General features: G+C 41.0%; 1 protein-coding gene across 1 annotated transcript in view; it reads left to right on the top strand.

The window, feature by feature from the left end:
• Positions 1-22,609, top strand: part of LOC130569373 (putative uncharacterized protein MYH16) — a 37,160-nt gene that overhangs the window by 5,364 nt on the left and 9,187 nt on the right. The window contains exons 5-16 of the mRNA XM_057358988.1: positions 6,796-6,923; positions 8,300-8,496; positions 8,724-8,856; positions 9,455-9,671; positions 14,901-15,037; positions 16,250-16,353; positions 16,990-17,182; positions 17,429-17,632; positions 19,087-19,212; positions 19,317-19,487; positions 19,582-19,782; positions 19,891-20,037. Coding sequence (XP_057214971.1) covers positions 6,796-6,923; positions 8,300-8,496; positions 8,724-8,856; positions 9,455-9,671; positions 14,901-15,037; positions 16,250-16,353; positions 16,990-17,182; positions 17,429-17,632; positions 19,087-19,212; positions 19,317-19,487; positions 19,582-19,782; positions 19,891-20,034 — 1,955 coding nt within the window. The 3' untranslated portion in view covers positions 20,035-20,037. The remainder of the gene's footprint in view (positions 1-6,795; positions 6,924-8,299; positions 8,497-8,723; positions 8,857-9,454; positions 9,672-14,900; positions 15,038-16,249; positions 16,354-16,989; positions 17,183-17,428; positions 17,633-19,086; positions 19,213-19,316; positions 19,488-19,581; positions 19,783-19,890; positions 20,038-22,609) is intronic.

Genomic DNA, 22,609 nt, shown 5'->3' with positions numbered 1-22,609 from the left:
TAGACGACTAAATGTAATACTGGATAAGATTTCCGTTCGTACTGAATGCTGCCAAATCTACTGATATCTCGTTTGTTCCCGGTGATAAACGGGACCTGGGTGTAAATGATGAAAAACGGAGTATTGGTAGCTCCGCCTTTGTTGGTTCTCCTTTCGTTACTAGAGAAGCACGCGGCACGCGCTGCCTCTGTGAATGTCTGGAACTGCGCTGCGCTGCACTGCACGTCAACCAAAACACCGCTTCTCTTAAACTTTCTAAAAGGACAAGCTGTTTATACTTGACACTTGCAAGCAGCTTGTGTTTCTCTATGCTATACTCGATCCTAGATCCGCACCGCAAGTCTCCATGTGCGTTCGCAAGTGCACTTCCCAGCAACCTGCCAAAAACCAAAAAGGTTGTCGTTTTAGGTTTCAAAATTGGTGTTGAAAATTAATATTTACTAATGTAATGTAACCGAGCGTTTGTGTAGGTTCGCCTGAAACTTGCATTAATAAAATAAGAAACGGATGCTCTGGGTCTGGTCCAAAACTCTTCTCCTTTATTTGTCGAGACCACATGTAATTCAACAGCACTCTAGTTCTTAGTGCGCATGCCCACCCCGCCAGCTACGGCGAGCCCCGAGGGGAAAACGGTATTGCACACACACACATACTACAATGCAAATGCACTCAGTATTACCAAATAAAACACTCAAATAAAATCTGTTACATATGTCCCCCCTCCAGAATAAACGTCCTCGTTTATATTCAAGAACAATAAAGCATAGAAACATACATGGCCAATACCAATAACAACTCAATGCACATTTTATAAGTAGTGCCCATTACATGAACCGAACACAGCAGTGAAACATGACACCACGAGAATAATGTAAGGCACCTTTTTTTTTAAACTGGAAAACACATTTCAAACAGTGCTATGCATAGAACAAACCCTGAATGTGAGCACCTACTATGAGCATAACATTTACCTCAATACATAACAAAGTCACTGAAACGGCCAGGAGGTTTTAAAATCCTCCCAGTCCTACCCACATGAGGTTCTGACCTCTTTAATGAACACAAGTCACCAGGTGAAACCCTCAGGTCTCTCTGAGGAGACACACACTCAAATCCATCTGAGGTGCCAGCCTCCAGAGAGGAGGACGTTGGCAGAGAACAGGGCACGTTAGAGAAAGTCTGGTTATTCGGCAGCGAAGGAATAGGTAACGTATAAGGCCGCAGCCTATTATAATGCACTACCTGCGCTCGCTCCTCAGAGTCCAAAGAATTGACTATCTGATACGTTAGTCCCCGTTCACCACATGAATCCACAACTTTTACAATTGTGTACGGCCCCTTCCAATGGGGTGCCAGTTTCATGCGACTTTCCACAGGATTGTTCAGCCACACCATAGCACCCACAGTATAAGGCTGGTGACGCACTCCTTCGTCATGGTACATTTTCTGACGGTCATGAGCTGCCTCGCTATGCATGCGTGCACCGCTAAAGGCAGAGTCCAGCTTTTTCAGCAACGAAGCAACAAAGTCAGCATAGGATACTGTCATCTGCGAGTCAAGAGCACGTGTAGGTAACAGAACATCAGCCGGCACCCGTGCCTCCCGACCGTGAGTCAAAAAGTATGGTGTGAAATGAGTGCTGGAGTGGGGTGACGTGTTATAAGCAAAAGCAACATGTTTCACATACTCATCCCATTCTCCACCATGGGTCAGAAGTGTCTTAGCCAACTGATCAATCAGTGTCCGATTGAAGCGTTCCACCATACCATCCGATTTTGGGTTGTAGGGAGTGGTATGCGTTTTGTTGATGTTCATCAAGTGGCAAAGGCTCTGGATCACCTGCGCCTCAAACTGGCGACCCTGGTCTGAATGCAAAGTCTCTGGAACACCGTGAATAAGAACATAGTCCTCAAACAGACAGTGTGCAACAGTCTGTGCGGTCTGATTAGGCAATGCATACAAATTGACAAATTTAGTAAAGTAGTCCTCCACAACCAGCACATAACGATTACCTTTAGAGGTTGTAGGCAGCTCTAAAATGTCCATAGCCACCCTCTCAAATGGCCGAACAGTTTGGGAACCGCCCATAGGTGCTCGGTGGGAAGGAACTGGACCGCGACGGGTCTGGCATGCCTTGCATTGCTCACACCACGCTCTGATGTCCCTGTACATAGAAGGCCAGTAGCTGAATTTTCTTGCCCGCTCCCATACTCGTTCAGCTGAAAAATGCGCAGAGGCTGGGGCCCCATGCAACTGCAAGAGCATGTCAGAAATCATAGCAGAAGGAACAACAATTTGGATCCGGGGCTCACCCGTAAGAAAACAGATGACACAACGGCACAAGAGTCCATCAATCATAGTGAGACGACTGAACTCAGTCCAAAATTTTCTTAAGCTCTGAGTGGCTCCTTTTATCTGTCTCCTTGCCGGTCTTTGCAAAAGCTTCACCCAGCTCAACACAGTTCTGATGTCAGGATCAGCCTGCTGCAAAGCCCTAATGTCAGATGTGGTAAAAGACAGGGACTTTAGAGCAACCATGCAATCAGAAATGTCCGGTGAGTTTGCCGTAGTCACTCCCTCAGGAGGATCAACACCATCAGAGGAACATGGAATGTCAGTACTTGTTTGATTTGAACTCACCACATTAACTTCCAACACCTCTTCACCACCAGACTCCACTGCACCCCAGTCGGGTGTTACAGGGCGCCGTGAAAGGGCGTCTGCATTCTTATGCTGATTCCCCTCCTTGTGCACGATGACCCAATTCAGTGGATCGAGCTCCATAATCCATCGCCCTCTCCTTCCTGTCGGGTCATCCTCAATAGACATACGCCGCAGAGCTAACAGGGGTCGGTGGTCTGTGATAATGGTAAAAGAAGCAAGTCCGATGTAGTGTCGGAACTCTCTCACAGCCCACACAATGGCCCACAGCTCCCGATCAAAAGTAGACCAACGCCTCTGTGTGGCATTCAACGCCCGACTGACATATGCGACCACATGTTCGAGGCCATCCCTATCCTGAGCCAGCACCGCACCGACAGCCACGTTGGATGCATCGGAGATGACTTTGAATGGCACATGAAAGTCAGGCAGTATCACTACAGGCTCAGATGACAACACATTTTTAAGGAAGTTGAAAGACTGGTCACATTCAGAAGTCCATACAAAGGTAGCATTCTTCCCAACGAGTTGGTTCAATGGAGCTGCGTGCTTAGAGAAGTCTCTGACAAAACGACTGTAATAGGAACTTAGTCCCACAAATGCCCTAACCTCTGATGGAGATTGGGGAACTGGCCAATTTCGAACCTTCTCAGTGTTCCGTGGATCAGGCTGAAGTCCCTTTCGAGAAATAACATGGCCCAGAAAAACAACATGATCTCTGGCAAGGTGGCATTTTTCCGGGTTCAGTCTCAATCCTGCAGACTGAATTCTTGAAAACACTTCCGTAAGGCTAGACAGGTGTTTCTCGAATGATTTGCTGTAAATTAAAATATCGTCAAGATATACCATGCAGACGTGCCATGGGAGTCCCCTCAGGATCAGCTCCATTAGACGATGGAACGTCGCAGGGGAATTAGAGAGGCCCATTGGCATGGATCGCCACTGATAGAGCCCCTGTCCCGTCGTGAATGCTGTCTTTTCTCTGTCTTCTTCGGCTACTTCCACCTGCCAGTAGCCGTTAGAAAAATCCAGTGTGCTGAACCACACAGCGCCTGACAATGCATCCAGAGTATAGTCCACGCGGGGTAGGGGGTGAGAATCTTTCACAGTCACACTGTTCAAGCGTCTATAGTCGATACAAAATCGCCACGCGCCACATTTCTTTTTTACCAAGACCACTGGCGATGCCCAAGAGCTGCAGCTCTCCTCAATGACACCCTCTTCCAGCAGACTAGCCACTTGTCTCTCTATTTCAGCACGTTTTTCAGGAGATACCCGATATGCGCGTTGCTTGATAGGAGTCTGCTCTCCAGTTCTGATGTAATGTTTAATTAAGTTGCATTTTCCGGTATTTTTCTCAGAGGAGCTGAAGATATCATTGTATTCCAGCAGCAATGCTGAGAGTTCCGCTTTCTCAGTTTCTGAAATAGGTGACTTTTCCAACGATACAGGGGGGACGACCCCAGATGCAGTTGTTGCAGCTACCTCAACTGGGGCATGAAGCAGTTGAATGTCAGTGTCATCAACAGAATAGAACTCACCCAGGTGCGTACCTTCTTTCAGTAAAATGTCCTGTCCAGTAGGGTTCAAAACCCGAGCTTTTGTCAGTCCATCGTGAACAATGGTTACTGTGTGAGCCACCACTAAGCTGAAAGAATCTGCCACATTAGGTTCCAAATAGCCATCAAAGTCGCTAGACCAATGAGTCACATAAGGAGAGGATACCTTAACAGGTACAACTGACTCACTGAGGGGCATTAAGGTCATTGTGGTCGCCAGGGACACATTGCAGCAAAGTGGAACAAAGTCTTTGTTGGTGAGGAGAGGAACTGAAATGTCCCAGAGTTGTAACTTAGCTCGGCTGAGTTCTAACGAGGCGTGATTTTTCAACAGAAAGTCCCACCCCAACAACACAGACTGTGTGGTTTCCCTCAACACGTGAAATACATGCTGCCATGATTCAGTCCCCAGCTGAAATGTTAATGTCATGGTGCCCAGTGTGTCCAGGATCTGTCCATTCACGGCTTGAGCCGCCACATAATCTTTTTTCAGAGGGCGATTGCGAAGTACTGGAATTGACATGCAAAACTCTGCACTAATGAGCGACACACTGGAACCGGAATCCACTAACATTTGAACCTCCACGCCTTCAATTACTCCTCTCACATAAGACACCAGCAGGTCTTGGTTGGTGTTCGTGACTTCATCAGTATCTTTGGAAATTGAATTACTGGTAGTAGTGTTGTCAATTCGAGGGCCCATGGGCAATATAGCTGGCGTTTGGGCCACAACATCAGCTACAGTCCGTTTCCCGGCCCACTACATCGTTCCCCTGCGCCAGGAGACATAAAACGTTCGCCACGCTTCCTTGAGTCATCCTCATAGCTGTACCTTCGGCGTGGACTGGGGCTAGGGCTGCGTCTTGAAGAAAACTGCACAGAGTATGAGTCCTTGGAATCACGATAATCTGTGCCCGACTTATACTTTTCACTGTGTTGGTATGATTGTCTCTCTGGTGAACGGCCTCTCCGTGCACTGTCAAAGACACGTGACTGGCATCCCCGGCCACCACAGTAGCACTGACACATTCCATTAGACTGAGAGTCACACTCCCCATTGCTCTAGAGCTCGCTTTGGTTCTCAATTTTTGGTTCTCCTCTCCCAAACGTCTCAGTTCCATTCTTATCTCTTTCATTTCTTCTGCTAATTTATCTACTGCTCTGTAAAGTCCAACATTATCCTTTCCAGAGTGAACAGCAGCCACTGCCCCTTCCTCACTAATACTGTGAGCAGCATTAACAGTCATATAATCAGTCTTTATCGACTCTCTAGCATTTTCGCACCGACCTGCAATTGTGACGGCTTCCTCTAAATCCGTAGCTCCTTGTTCCTGACATTTTGTTCTGAGAACCGGGTCTAAACCAGCCAAGAAACGACGAAAATTTTCTTCTTTTTGAGCCTTGTCGCCATATTCAGGAAAAGCTTCGTCAACCAACCTGCTGATCTCAGCCGCATACACCTCCAAACTTTCCCGCGGAGCTCGAGGGCGGGCCGAAAGGCTGGCTCTGAAGCGATCCATAAACTGTCTTTGTCCGAATGCCTCTTTGAGTTTCTCTTTCGCAGCTGTGTAATCCGCCTGAACGGCACCGGGAAGGCTGTCCCACAGCAGAAACGCTGCGTTGCTCAGACGTGTCGGTAGAATTCTCGCCAACTCGTAACTATGAAACACCGTCGTCATCCTCCGTGAGCGCTCTGACCGCGACCTTGAACTGATGCGCCCAGCATAGAAAACTCTGCCTCTCATCACCGGAGAACGGCGGCGGCAGCTCAATCCTAATGTGTCTGCTGCTTTTGTCACCATCCCGTCTCGGGTGGAAATCAAACTCCTCTTTACACCACATCCTTGAAGCTTTGACCACGCGCACCCTCACTTTCTAAAACTTTTGGAGCTAAACTAACTAGTTAAACACCCGTCACGCCACTCTCCCACGAACGCAAAAAAACAAACAAAACCGCTGCCACCAATGTAACCGAGCGTTTGTGTAGGTTCGCCTGAAACTTAAATATATTAATAAATTAATAAAATAAGAAACGGATGCTCTGGGTCTGGTCCAAAACTCTTCTCCTTTATTTGTCGAGACCACATGTAATTCAACAGCACTCTAGTTCTTAGTGCGCATGCCCACCCCGCCAGCTACGGCGAGCCCCGAGGGGAAAACGGTATTGCACACACACACATACTACAATGCAAATGCACTCAGTATTACCAAATAAAACACTCAAATAAAATCTGTTACAGTAAAAAGAAAAACAATAAGAAATACATTATCAATGTATTTTAAGTGTACTTTAAAGTAATATACATATAGTATTATCCCACTTTATTATTTTGTTTATTGTTCATTAAAAAGTAACTTTTTTACTTTTATTTTTAATAGGTAAATATAATTTGTCACACTATGTGCAATGTGAGCACCAAACCAAATCTCCAGGTGCTCTCTTGAGAACCATATAGAAAAACTTACGTGCACCCCTGTCAATATATCTGTGCCGTGCATCTCTAGTTATTACAACTACAAAAGAAATTCCAGCGAAGTTAGAATCTAAAAAATAATTACAAAAATGTCTCTGCAGCTGAAAATAATGATCTTACGAGGCAGATGGAAGAAGCCGAGAACAAGGGAAGTCATCTCAGTCGAACAAAAAGTCTCTTGATGACCCAGCATGAGGAACTCAAGAAGCAGTATGATGAAGACGTCAAGGTGTGTAACTAATAATTCTAACTATGGACAGTTTCAAAGCAACAACATAAACAAACGTACTGTGCATACTGTATGAGCTTTTCTGGCCCAAACTTAACTTCCGGTACACATCCGCAAAAATGGTGTCCTTGCAGATTATTTCTTTTAATGTTTGTTTACCTGTGTGTATGCATAATCTGAGACATACTATAACATTTCGCAATATATAGAACAGTGATATAAGTAAATAAGTAAATTACATTAGATAGCAAGTTAATTTAAATACAACAAAGTTATACGACCCATTCAACAAATTTGCTTATTTAATACTATTATTATACAATCAAATATGAATTAATGCTAATATAAATGAAATAATGCCAATTTGCCTTATTTAACATTAGAAAGGTTAGACCCTATCTCACTGAGCATGCGGCACAACTCCTTGTCCAGGCCCTGGTAATCTCAAGGTTGGACTACTAAAATGCTCTCCTTGCTGGTCTTCCTGCAAAGGCTATCAAACCACTCCAGCTGGTTCAGAACGCAGCAGCCCGCCTCGTCTTCCGACAGCCCAAAAGGGCTCATGTGACACATCTCTCTCCACTGGCTACCGGTTGAAGCCCGTATCAGATTCATGTCACTAATGCTTGCCTACAGGACTATCACTGGATCTGCACCGGCATACTTTCACACCCTCCTACACTCCATCAAGAACCCTGCGTTCAGCAAACCAGAGGCGTCTTGTATTGCCTTCTCATAAGGGCATTAAATCGCTTTCCCGCTCAATCTCCTTCACAACTCCTTCCTGGTGGAATATTCTTCCTAACTCGGTCCGGTCAACCACATCTCTCACAACATTAAAAAAACTACTTAAAACCCATCTCTTCTGTGAATACTTGAAAGAAAAATGAAAAAAAAACCCACTAACCCTCTCTCTTTCTCACAACAGATAGTGGTGCAGCTTTTGTTGAAACTAGTAACTTTGTATTAGCACCTATTGTATTATTGCTCCTGTATGACATATCGCTTATTGCTCCCTGAACTTTCTGTAAATCGCTTTGGATAAAAGTGTCTGCTAAATGACTAAATGTAAATGTAAATAAAATATAACTAGTTATATTATTAGCTACTAGCAAGGGCGATAAACAAACACAGAGAAGTTAACTTCGAGCCAGGCATGTGCGTCCGATGAAACCGTCTATAATAAATTCTAATTCTACAAAAATTCTACAAAATTAAATAAAAATAAAAATCATGAAATAAATTGTATTTATTTTTTGTTATTTTTTAATTGTATTTTTTAAAATGCTCAAATTCTATTTGCATTGGTGGAAAACAGGATTCAGCATGTCTATAAGTAAACTATAGCATGTAAAATTTTGTTTTGGTCTTCTCAGGCTAAAGCGGCCCTGATCAGCAGTATGACCGCAATGCGTCAAGAGTGTGAAATGCTCAAGGAGCAACTGGAAGAGGAGCAAGAGAGTAAACAGGAACTACAGCGTCTCGTCTCCAAACTCAACAGCGACGTCACACAATGGAGGAGCCGGCATGAAGCTGATGTCATCCAACACAGTGACGAACTGGAGGAAACCAAGTATGCGTCGTCATCAGAAACATACCAACACACACAGACTTACACAAGTGGCACATATCCTGGATCAACTTCCTTCATTTTTCCTGTAACATTCAAAAATGACCAATTACAGTGCTGTTTATAAAGGGTTCATAGGATTGTTTTTCCAGGAATCCTGAAACATGGTCCAGAGACATGTTCTACATTTACTTCCTTCAGACATTATCAGACATAAATATGTGTTGCAGGAAGAAGCTGACGGTTCGACTGCAGGAGGCAGAGGAGGCAGTGGAGGTCACGCAGGCCAAATGCTCCAGTCTAGAGAAAACCAAACAGAGACTGCAGGGAGAGGTGGAGGAACTGTGTGTTGATCTAGAGAAGGTATGAGCACATCACTTTTCATGCAAACTGTATACATTTAGGAGTGTCGCAATATACCAGTATTGACAATAGCAGTGTTATTGATATTTGATTGCATCCATTTAACATTGTGCCTTAAAGCGACAGTTCACCCAAAAATAAAAATGATGTCTTCATTTATGATGAACACAGAGAAGGATATTTGGAAGAATGCTTGTAACCAAACAGTTCTTGGCCACCATTGACTCCCATAGTAGGAAAAAATACTTTATACATTTCTTTGTTCTGTTTAACACAGAAGAAGATATTTTGAAGAATGTAGGAAAGCAAACAATTCTGGGGCACTTTTGACTACCATTGTCATTTTTCATACTATGGTAGCCAAGAACTGTTTGGTTACAAGCATTCGTCCAAATTTCTTTCTCTGTGTTCATCAGAACAAAGACATTCATGCAGGTTTGGAAGAACTCAAGGGTGAGTAAATAATGACAGAATTTATATTTTGGGGTAAACTTTTGCCTTAATAGCCGACAGATAATCAGATGGGTGTTGACAAGCAGACAGTTTTTGCAGGGTAACAATTTCTCCACGCAGTTGGACTAATAACGATCTTCTCCAGGCGAATAACGTGGCAGCAGTGCTGGATAAAAAGCAAAGGATGCTGGACAAACAGTTAAGTGACTGGAGACAGAAGTGCGAGGAGCTGGTCGCTGAAGTGGAGAACTGTCAGAAAGAGAGCCGACAGCACGCCGCGGAGCTCTTCAAGCTGAAAATGGCTCATGAGGAGGCCGTGGAACAGGGCGAGGCTCTGCGAAGAGAAAACAAGACCTTACAGGGTAACACTGGCACTCAGAGTATCATTTACTCAACATAAATACAACCACTTGCCCCTTACGATTGAAACGTGCTATAATTGTGTATAGTCAGCTGCAAATATGACTTGACCCCAAAAAAATTCTAACAAAAGGTTTCTCAGTGATTTACAGTAGTATCAGATGTACTTAAAAACATACTAAAAGTTTACCAAAGTTTGAAACCAAGAAAGGCCCCATTTTCAAAATGGTGGCCGTCAGGTCCTTAAAATTACCATTACTCCTTTGTATTCCTCCTAGACCAGGAATACTGGTGCTTGATACTGTACATGTTTTGGCCATGTAATATTCTCATTGGCATATTTGCATGATAGACAAGTGATTACAAGTACAACTATATATTAAAGCAATTGGTTACAAGCATATTTATGTGAAAAATAAGTACAATTTCCCTTAAGTAATTGCATATTTCTCCTTTCTCATATCGTTTTGCCTAGTGTTGGTGATTTCTGTGGTTCATAACCATTCTTTTGATTCCAATAAAGAATAAATTCATTAGAACTGTGTGGTACTGTAAAATTTGTCAAAACAGGGCTGCCACGTGAAGGTTCAGTTCCGCTAACCCCTTTTATTTTTTTGTGTTTTATTTTTTCATATATTTTTTATAATGCTTTTTTTGCCTTTTGTTTTTTATATATTTTTTAATACTATTCTTATTTATACATAACTTTTTCTATTTTCTTCAGTTGTTTCCTCTTATTCTGGTTTATTTTTTATACTTTTTTGAACTGTGACCTTCACTAGATTTACCATTAGTCGTCACACTCTTCCTCCCATATAGGTTGATTATAGTGATTCTCACAATTCCCAACTTGACATGGTCCACAAGCAGGCATGCATGGTAGTCCATATGCCCTGCAACTGCACCATTGTGTTCGGCAGGCAGTTGTGCATCTGTCCACCAGCAAATGGTGCCTAATGATGCCTTCCATCAGTGTGCCTATTGCACCAAGTAGGTTCATAAACGTATGAAAACCTCCAAGCATTAAGACTATGTTTTTAAGGGGACTACTCTGTGGTGCATCCATGATCATCTCTGCTGCTTTCCAATGATTGACCTGTACTCTGGAGACAAAACGTGTATTTTGTCCACCTTGGATTTTGTTTGTGACCTGGCTATCAATCACGATGCTCCACCCGTTATTACGTTTGATCAGCCACTGTACTGGAAAGCAGCAGAGATGATCATGGATACACCACAGAGTAGTCCCCTTAAAAGCATAGTCTTAATGCTTGGAGGTTTTCATACTTTTATGAACCTACTTGGTGGAATAGGCACACTGATGGAAGGAACAGGACTCAGGAACATTATGGAAGTTGTCTATAGATCAAATGCCGTCCAGCACATGATGACTGGAAAGTCAGTGCAAAGAGCTTTTCGTGGACATTTGCTGGTGGACAGATGTCTCAATCACCTGGTTGTGTACGTCATCGCCTCTTTGTACACTTGCATTGTTTATTCCATCAGCTCCCTTCTGATGAACCTCAACCACATCAGAGCCATCTCTTAAGTTTTTACAGCAAATAGGGCAAGTTTCTTGGTTTACAACAACATGACTCATGGTCAAAATTGCATTTGGAGTGTACTTTTTCCTCAAGCTAATTCAACAGTGTCATCCTCTCTTAACACACTTACATTGTTGGCCTTTTTCATGTGTTAGAAATCTGGGTGGGGGGGTGGAAGGTTTAAGTAGTCAAGGATGAATTTTGTTTGAGCAAAATTGTATACACTGTGCTGCCAACAACATTTCAATGAGGCAAGCAATATCAAATGTCAGTATTCTCTTCCACCATCTTCTGAATTGCTGAAAATTGTGAATTTAGTTTTGTTGGGTTTAGTATAATGCCACCTTTATACTAACAACATCTATAGAGGATGCATTACGATATGTATTACCTTATTCAAATTTAATTGAGTGACCATTTTAGAGGGTTCATACTAGGGCTGTCAACGTTAACGCGTTAACGCATGCGATTAATTTTTTCAAATTAACGCGTGAGAAAATATTTATCGCAATTAACGCAGCATCCGTTTGTTTTGACATCCTTTGTCTAGCGTTACATTATGTAATCACGCTCTTATTCGTGTACAGGCTTTTAAAAACAGTTGCTTTGACGCGTTCAATGGAGATAGACAGCTTCTAAACTGTGGGACGCGGCAAAACGCAACGCGAGGTCCAGTCTGGTGTGTACAGTAACGGCTGCGTCGGTGAATCTCTGTCAGACAGCGCATCCGTGTTAAGTTCTCTTTCGTGCTTGAATGGATACAGCCACACAAGATTATGTCAGAAAGCCCGTTTTGTCTAGCGTTTTCTTAAGCACAGACTTCAAGGTGTAAAATAAAATCTTAAATGAATGCAAAGTGTTGTGAAAATGGGAGTACGGAGACGGTCAAATCTGCGTACTAAGACAGCTCTTAAAGGGGCCACGTTCTTAAACGTGCTGCTGTGACTCCTGTCACTAATGTTAATGAAAGAACAAAATAAAAGAAGAAATCAATGTGATTTTATAGCTTTAATGAGAATTCTTCTGCATTTAATTTATAATTTAGCATTAAAGACTGTAAAGTGTCCTTCAATTTCCTACATGAGCTCTCAATTATACTGTTGAATGGCTATAATTAATGTTAAAATAATCAATTTAATAGAGACATCAGTTACAATACTAATATCAAAATGTTAGCTTTCATAAAATGATGCTGTTAAATAAATATGTTGTTTCTACATCAATTTGAAGATTAAATGTGAAATTATTAAAATGTAAAAGTATATTTTAAAATAAAATTGTTGTGTGCGATTAATCGTGATTAATCACAGAAAGAATGTGTGATTAATCCGATTAATTTTTTTAATCGATTGACAGCACTAGTTCATACACAGGCCTCTGTTCGGGCTAATTCAGAGTTGTTTATGATCAAAGTTATACAACTCCAATTTAAATTACTTTTGGGTGCAATAACTTTTACATTGAATGTCAAGTCTGTGTTTAAGGAAAAAATGTGTCCAAAACACGTACTGAGTAGGAGTTACATGACATAGGCTAAATCGTTTACATCTCTGGTTCACCCCAAACAAAGACAAAACCTTACAGTAATCTCACAAAATCATGTATTCCATAAGTTTGAAATCATGTCAGTGCAATTTAGAAAAGTCCAATGGATTCATAGACCCAGACAACATAGGGTTAGACACCAAGAGTACTTGGCTAGGTCAAATAATGAAGGAGTTAGGATATTTTAAGGGCTTCCTGCCCATCTTGGATGCCATCTTGAAAATTATACATTTCTAGTGGTCAAACTTTGGTAAACTTTTAGTATGTTATTAAGGACACCTAATACTACAAAAAACAGCTGAGAAACCTTTTGTTAGAATTTTTTTAGGGTTAGGTGGGTTTTTTCATATATGCAGCCGCCTAGTAGTAATTATAGAAGATTTGTTTATTTGAAGCTTTTTGTGAAGTGTGAATTCATGTCAAAACTAGGGCTGTCAAAATTAACGCGTTAATAACACGTTTATGCAAATTCCTTTTAACGGCACTAATTTTATTAACGTGCGATTAACGCAGCGCACATTTTCTGTTTGAACCTTGGCCTTGCCCGTAGTTTGAGTAAGTAAACGATGCAGCAGCAAACAGAAATGGAGAAATATATAAAACGATGTCTGATGGTTCTGTCGACAAGACTAAAGTGCTATCGACTGCATTTATTGTCGATGTGAATTAAGCTATCACCGCAGCACGTCGAGTTTAAAATATCACTTGAAGCGAAGCATACAACTGACTCAGAGAGCTCTCCTCCTCGCGGCAGACCACACTAGATTGTTTTCAGCAGAGACGGATGGACAACTTCACAAGCAACAGACTCACCACATCGATAGCTAAATGGGTGGCTACAGCATGTAGGCCAGTTAATGTAGTGGAGGACGAGGGTCTACTTGAAATTATTCGCATCGCATCTAACGATTACACATATGAACTACCTTCGAGAGCCACTGTTACAAGCAAGATTCACGACTCTTACGAAGAGGAGAAAGCGAAAGTCGAGGAGGCGATAAGACAAACACGGTTGCGCTCACCAGAGATTACTGGACTTCCCTCAGTAACCATAGCTACCTGGGGGTCACGGCTCATTATTTTGACACACACTGGAAACTACGGTCGCACGCTTTGACTGTCATGAAGACAGACGAGAGGCACTATGCTGACGTTTGCGCTGAGCACTTTCTGCAGGTAGCCAGACAGTGGAATATTGAATTCAAAATTAGCCCACTGACCACCGATAGTGCACGCAACATGATTGCCGCGGCCAGGCAGCTTCCGTTCGAGCATATGCCTTGCATTGCACACTGCCTCCACCGAGCTATCACAGTTGTGAAAATGTAAACATGCTTGTGTAAGTAAATAGCTCAGTGCAGAGAAAGAAGTAATGGGAACCTGTGTTTTTCCAGTTTTTTTTCATGTGTTTAATAGACATGTACAAGTTCTTTGAAAAACATCTATGACCTTTGAAACATGTCTAGTCTCCATGCTCTATGTTGAGTATGGTTTCACTAATAATAAACAATATACATTTGCATAAAGCATCAAAATTTGTCCATGCCCATGTTGATTAGAGTATTAAAAACTTGAAAAGTATTCATTTAAGGTACATTTATAATGGATAAAAATGTGCGATTAAGTTGCGATTAATCACGAGTTAACTCATTACAATCATGCGATTAATCGCGATTGAATATTTTAATCGATTGACAGCCCTAGTCAAAACTCATTTCAACACAAATCACAGTTGAGCTGAGCAAGCGTAATGTGGGACTGGAACCACAAAATGTCAGTCTTAATCCTTTTTTATGGGCTCTGTTTGCGTGGCTGTGGTTTTAAGACTGAACCATAATTAGTCGAGGTGAGGCGTCCAATGGAAACAAACTGACTCAATAATGGGCTGCAGAGAATGAAAGGTAGCTTAAGGTTTGGCACTTGCAATATTTCACTACAAACGTTATAACAATGTCTTATAGAAGTACAACAGGATTACATTTAGTTTTGCCCGTTATGTCGTGAATCGGGTTGAAGTTTTATCTGCCGTATGAAACATATATAGAATAAGATGCACATAGTAATACACTGTTATATTCATATAGTTATATTGTACATAGTTACTCTATGTAACGTCTTTTGTTCGGCGCTGTTGTGTTTCAGAGGAGATTACTGATCTTACTGACCAGCTCTCAGAAGGAGGAAAGAGCATCCATGAGCTTCAGAAGATGAAGAAGAAAATCGAGATGGAGAAGGAGGAACTGCAGGCGTCACTGGAGGAGTCTGAGGCAGCGTTAGAGGTGAAGAAGAAAGAATTTTAGGGATGCACTGACACCAGTATCGGTATCGGGCCCGATACTAAGCTCATGTGCTCGTATTCGTACTCGTAAAAATGCACCGATACCAAAGACTGACAGTTACTTACAGAACTAACTGAAATTTCTTGTGAAATTTGCTTTTGAAAGTTTGTGAAAAACACATCAAATAGTTTCTTTTTTCAAAATGTGTTTAATGTGTTGTTTGTAATTATGAAGCTAGTCTATTTTTATTACATTTACATTTATGCATTTTGCAGACGCTTTTATCCAAAGCAACTTACATTGCATTGTACTATACATTTTGTTTCTAACTATGTGCAATCCCCTGGGATCGGACCCATGACCTTGGCGTTGCTAGCGCCATGCTCTAACCACTGAGACACAGGAAAGCTGTTATCAGTCTCACTGTGTTGTGAAAAGGTACAGGCATTGGTATCGGCGAGTATCAGGAAAAAAATAATATAAATCACCTGTAATTATTTGAACTGATAGTATTGCTAACACACAAAATCTTTTCTATATTTTTTCATGTTTTATGTTTCTGTTTTCTTTTCGTTTTCCTTATTTCTATACTATTTTATGTCTCCACTGTCTGTTTAATGTATTGTCTGCAAAGCTGGTTTGCAACAATGAAAAGTTATGAAATGCCATAAATAGAATTAATTGGAATTGAATTACTGTACGTTACATTGCAAAGCCTGTGCAATTTAGGAGATTACTACTAATTAGTAAATTAAAAAAACAGTATTCAAAATATGACACATTTCTCAAATGGCGGCACCATCACTAGGAGGTTCACTAAAAAGTCTCTTAGAATAAAAAATAACTTTCTCCTGTCAGGCTTGTCATGTTTTCTGTGAACAAATGTCCCCCTCATTTGTCAACTTTGGACACTTTTATCACAAGCTGATAAAATGAAACAGGTGTGAAGCTGTCAGTTGAAAAAATAGGTGAGGGAAACATCCTCATGATGTATCAGCTGACCCCTGTGACCTTCTGACTGTCGGCTGATGGATGGAGATGGATGACTGTTAAACTGAATGGAGTAGGTAATGGTGATGCTTAGAGGGATGTTGAATGGAGGAGGGTTGGTGTACTTGTGCTCTCAGACAGCAGTTAGTTGAGGAATTTTGAACAGAATCTTCTACCGTTATGAATACTTGCTTAGATTTGCTCTGTGTTTGTATTTTACAGGCTGAGGAGACAAAGGTTTTACGTCTTCAGCTGGAACTGTCTCAAGTTAAAGCAGACATGGATCGCAGACTGCAGGAGAAAGAAGAGGAGTTTGAAGCCACCAGGTACCTACTGGTCCATGTTCCCATCCCTACATTCCTAGAAGTATCATATGATTCTTGAGCCAAGTGGATTTAAATAGCATATTCTTTTCTACAAATAACTGTGAAGTAAACATTTTTGTATTTAAAACGGTGTTTGTGTAAAACCAGCTAAATTTGGTTAGAATTTTGGTTAAATACTACTAGACCAACACTGTTGTGAAGAACAACTAAAATAAAATGTCAAAAGTTTGATAATAACGTATTTTAGTTATATGATAACTAATAAATAAATGCTAAATTAAATAAAAATTGCAGCTTTAAATTCTGTGTCAGCTATGGCACCAATAAATCCTGGCTCATCCTTGGTGTCCAATCTTGGGATTATGCCTTTCAAAAATATCTTCAGCTTCTAATGCATGTTTCCATTTCCGTTCTTTAACTGTGTTTTTCCATCTTGTCCTTTATATTCTATATTTTCACTAACATGGGATAACCCCTTTGGTAAGTAACTAAGTTGCATCTTCTCATATCTGCGGCATACCTCATCTTTCCAAATGCAACTTACATCTATTTGCTTCTGTATGCCAACCATAAACTTAGCAAAAACTCATGTACTACATTAACTGTACTACAATTTAATTGTTTTGCTACTTTTAGAAAGAGCCACCAGAGGGAGCTGGAGTCCCTGAAGGCCAGTCTAGATGTGGAGGTGAAGGGCCGCACGGAGGCAGCCCGTGTCAAGAAGAAGATGGAGAGTGACCTTAATGAGCTGGAGGTCCAGGTGGACCAGCTGAACAAGAACAACGGCGATCTAATGAAGAACGTCAAAAAGATGCAACAACAAATTAAGGTCTACATATTGCCTCTTATTATAATTGTTGAAACCATAATGCACGTCAGAATCTATTTAGCCCTATATACATAGATATGAGCATATATTAAGGTCTGCCTTTAGGGGGCAGGTTTTGGAAACCAAGAACATCATCTGGGACCCACTAAGCTCATCAATGCACAATTAAATAGTGTATTGCACACAACATCAGCAAAGAAAGATGCCCGCAGACCTTAAGTAACCTTCATTCAGTGTCTCCCACAGGACCTCCAGGTACAGCTGGAGGATGAGGCACGCATACAGGAGGAACTAAGAGAGGAGCGGACTCTTCTGGAGCGCCGCTGCACCCTGCTGGTTACTGAAGGAGAAGAGAGTCGTGCCTCATTGGAGGCAGTGGAGAGGAGCCGTAAGGCCCTAGAAACAGAACTCCAGGATACTTCAGAGAAATACAATGATCTTGACAACCAGGTACACACCTTGTGGAGACGATGAGGATCAGAAATTATATGGGGCTAAGGGAAGAAATGTAAAAGAAAGTCACAAACACACCAAGTAATCTGTAATCTGCTATCTATCACTTTATATATTTCATATTATTCTATTGTAGTTATGTATCCGGTTATGAGTTTAGATTCTAAGCAGATACTGTAACCTATAGCTGTCAGCAATGCAAATAAATGAATTTCTTACTTAGTATTTTGTCTGGTTTTGCAGTACAAATATAAAAATAATTTAAACAGAGACATTTTCTTCAAAATCAGAATGACCTTAGATAACACAATAAATAAGTAATCAAAAATAGTTTATGGTTAAAAAGCAAAACCTGAGCAAAAATCTGCCAATAGAGTAACAAAAAATAAGATTGAATTACGTTTGACCTCTTAAGTACTTAATTCAAGATTTTTATTACCTCATTGGCAGATTTTTTTCACTTGTGTGTTGGGATAGGGTTTCTGAAGAATATGTCCCCTGATTTAGGAATTGTAGATATTTGATATTTGTATATGGAAAGCATTAATAAGACTAAAATATCAAGGAAATCATTATTGCAGTGAGATGCAATATCTGTATTTCAAGGAAAGTGATTATACATTCATAAAATACCCCTAAAAAGCTTCTGTGGAAGTCTCAATACCATTAAAAAATGGTCCGAATGCAATGACAAGATGTACCTCTGTCAACCTTTGATTGTATAACTGTATGTATAGAAAGTAACAATCACAGAAATTCTAATGGTGTCCATTAGAAAACCATCACAACCCAAAAGCTTTTTCCATTAAAACCATTACAAAATTCCTTTTTGGGCATTATTCCAATAGGATTTAACATCCCGACAACAGAATCCATGACATACCAGTAGACAACATTAATGTTTCTATTAAAACCATGCAAATCCCTTTAAAACCATTACAACTTCTTTAATGGCTTCTATTTTTTCACCCTGCTGAAACAACAATAGAAACAATTAAAGAAGTTGTAAGGGTTTTAAAGGAATTGGTTTTAATGGAAACTGTAATGTCTCTGTGGGTCTCTATTGGTAATTTGCCTGCAAAAAGGATTTTTGTAATGGTTTTAATGTAAAGGAGCTAATGGTTCATAATGGAAATCATTAGAATCTCTGTGATGGTTTCTATTGGGTTTCTATGGTTTTATTCAGCAGTACTTTAAGTACTGACAAAACCGTACGTTTTTTTTACCTTCAGTACTATTGTAATGTTGTGCTTTGTACTGTAATGTTGTCTCACTGTAGAATAAGACAAAACTGCTTGGAAATAAAGTTGATTTCTGAGACTGATGCAGAATTTCACCAAACTATCTATATCAGTATCGGCAGATATCACTCTGAATAATTGGCTATCGGTATTGGTGGAGAAATGTAGTATCGGTGCGTCTCAAATTTGATCCCTTTCTCTCCTGTGCAGTTACAGTCTGTATCCAGTGGAAAGAGGAAGCTGGAGGTAGATCTACAGCAGCTCACACAAGAACACGAGGAACTGCTGGGTGAACTGAGAACAGCCAATGACAAGGCCAAGAAAGCTGTCTGTGAGGTATTAGACATCTGTGGCATCACTTGCGAAGAACCCTTTTAAGCATCTCAGTCAGGATGTGTTTTTATTGCTCTTAGGACATGAATAACACATTTTTTTCACAGACTGCACGTGTGGCGGAGGAGCTGCGTGTGGAGCAGGAGCACACCATGCACCTGGAGCGGGTGAAGAAGGGCATGGAGGTTCAGATAAAGGACATGACCTCCAGACTGGATGAAGCTGAGCAGCTGGCCATGAAAGGAGGCAAGAAGATCATCCAGAAGCTGGAAGGCATGGTAAACGACGTTACCTAGTGTCCATCTTAATGGCAAATTCATCTCATTGAATGATTTATATCTTTTGCTTTGTCTGGAATTGTGGCATACACAGGTGAAAGAACTAGAGTTGGACTTGGACAACGAGCAGAAGCGGCACGCCGAGACGGTCAAGAACCTGCGGAAGAATGAGCGGCGTCTGAAGGAGCTGCTGTTCCAGTCGGAGGAGGACCAGAAGAACCAGCAGAGGATGCAGGAACTGGTGGAGAGAATCCAGATTAAAATGAAAGCTTATAAGAGACAAGTGGAGGAAGCGGTAAGACACTTGACTGAAGAGGTTGTGATTTGTATTGTGTCTATATTCATGGTGAAGCATAGTCTCATTGTAATGTGTGACTTTTACCTATTTACACATTCTACACAGGAGGAGCAGGCCAATATGACCCTGGCCAAGTACAGAAAGACTGTTCACGAGTTGGATGATGCAGAGGAGCGGGCTGACATAGCAGAGACAGCTCTCACGAAAATCAGGACGAAGCACAGGGGCAGCTTTGGCAAGGGCTACTAATCTGTGAGTCTGTCTATACGTATAACCTCATATAATCTTTATTCTCTAGTGATCTGCTTAAAGGTCAGTATCTCCAACACGTGGAGATTCACTGTACAATAAGCATGAATATCATTGGATTCGATTTCAAAGCATGACAGGAAATCAAGTGGCATGTGCAAGCGAATGGTACTAGACCAGGGTTTTTTTTTTTACCTTTTTTATTCCAAGGCTCCAGGCCCCCTTCCCACTCACAATTGTACTCTACACTGTAAAAAAAATAGTTTTATAGAATTTTACTGCTTTTTTTTACCGATTTTTCATGTATTTTTGAAATTACAGAAAAAGACAGCAAATTTACAACAAAAAAAGATGTCATTTTATAATGGGATTTTTTTTAACAGAGAAATACAGTAAAAAAACGTAAAATGACAGAAAAGACTGCAAATTTACAAGAACGTGTAATTTTACGTAAAAATTTTTTATATTTTATGTTTTTACAGTGTACCCAATAAAATATTTTAGGCTTGAAGTTAACTGGAAAATGTTTTTTCATTATAAAAATGGCCAAATATGAAGAAATATCTTCTTTTTATTTTTTATTTAATGTCTTTCAATGCTTAGCTTGTCTAATTTTAAATTATTAGTCATCTTGAGGCTCCCTTAGAAGTCAGCTTGGGCCCCCTTGTGCCCCCCCCCCTTTTAGCTTACTGGTCTCAAAATAATTTTTGTTATAGATGTATGAAGTAATTTACACATTTGGCAGACATACACTACTCACAAAAAGTTAGGGATATTCGAATTTCGGGTGAAATATATGGAAAATGTAAAAAGTTCATGCTACAGTCATATTGTATCATGAAAGTAGGGCATTTAAGTAGAAGCATGCAATAATTTCTTCATCTCAAACAATTTATTGAAACATACGCTAACAACAGTGGTGATTATACCTCAACAAAAAATGTCAATGTGGTGTGTCCTTGAGCATCAGTTACAACTTGACAACGATGTCTCATGCTGTTCACAAATCAACTTCTTGTCTTCTGAGGCATGGCATTCCACTCTTCTTGAAGGGCTTCCCACAGGTCATTGAGGTTCTGGGGTACAGGGTTATGAGCCCGTACACAACGACTCCGCTGATCCCATAGGTTTTCTATGGGATTCAGTCTGGAGGAAAGTGAAATCGGGCCTGTGTTGCTCGTGCAGAGGCACACTGATTGGATTAATGGTGTTATTCAACTCAACTCAACTTTATTTATATAGTGCTTTTTACAATTTTCATTGTTACAAAGCAGCTGTACATAAGACATATTGACTATAAGCAAAACAATTAAAGTTGTACCTGCAAAAACAAGAAAAAGTTGAAAACACAGAAGACAGACATACCCACACACAAAACACTCCACACACACACAATATGCACACGTACTAACACACATAGACATAGACACACACACATGGACGCACACAGACACGTACACAGACAAGTACGCACACACACACACACACACACACACACACAGTGAGAGCACACATTTAAGATAGAGAGAGAAGCACAGGTCAAACATAACAGACTTTAAATTCCTATATGCAATATTAATTAAGTAAAACTTTAAAATTCTAAAGCAGCCCCCCGGCCAGGCAAATAGTGCAAAAAACAGTATGCAAACGGTGGCGAGGAACCCAAAACTCTAATCGAAAAAAAAAAAACTCAGGAGAACCCAGGCCCAACCAGGGGATTCCAGTTCCCCTCTGGCAAAAGCTGCTGCCTCTGCACAAGCTCCAGACAGCTTGCACAACAAGGCTAAATAAAATAAATAAACTTACTAATAAGGTAAATTATAGTTTAAGATTATCATTAATAATCTAATAGCATTTGAAATTTTGTGGTGAAGACATGTCAGGTGACCGCGTCCTTCTTTATCCAGCTCTATCATCTCAGCTCTTGTCAGGTCGCCGCTTCCCATTCTCCGCTCTACCATCAGGTCAGGCCATGAAGACGTGTCAGGTGACCGCGTCCTTCTTTATCCAGCTCTATCATCTCAGCTCTTGTCAGGTCGCCGCTTCCCATTCTCCTCTCTACCATCAGGTCAGGCCATGAAGACGTGTCAGGTGACCGCGTCCTTCTTTATCCAGCTCTATCATCTCAGTCAGGTCACCGCTTCCTATTCTCCGCTCTACCATCAGGTCAGGCCATGAACTGCATCCTGCTCGCTGTGGTAACCTTGGAACAATGAGACAAGACTGGCTGAGAGTAGAGTACTGTTCTGCACTCTTTGATGCAACAAGTACATCAGTTGTGTTTTTGGTTCCCGTTGATTTAACTAATGCAGCCTAAACCCTCAGAGGATTTATATTATGGAAGAGTTGTGTATGCAAGATTAAAAAGATGCGTCTTTAGTCTAGATTTAAACTGACAGAGTGTGTCTGCCTCCCGGACAGTGCAGGGAAGACTATTCCAAAGTTTAGGCGCTAGATAGGAAAAGGATCTACCACCTGCACTTGATTTTGAAATTCTAGGTATTACCAACTGACAGGACGCCTGAGAGCGTAATGCACGTGAAGGACTGTAATACAAAAGGAGTTCATTCAAGTA

The sequence above is a fragment of the Triplophysa rosa genome, linkage group LG18, assembly GCF_024868665.1.
Source record: "Triplophysa rosa linkage group LG18, Trosa_1v2, whole genome shotgun sequence".
Taxonomy (NCBI): Eukaryota; Metazoa; Chordata; class Actinopteri; order Cypriniformes; family Nemacheilidae; genus Triplophysa; species Triplophysa rosa.
The sequence above is the reverse complement of the archived record's forward strand: the minus strand, read 5'-3'. Positions and strand labels throughout refer to the sequence as shown.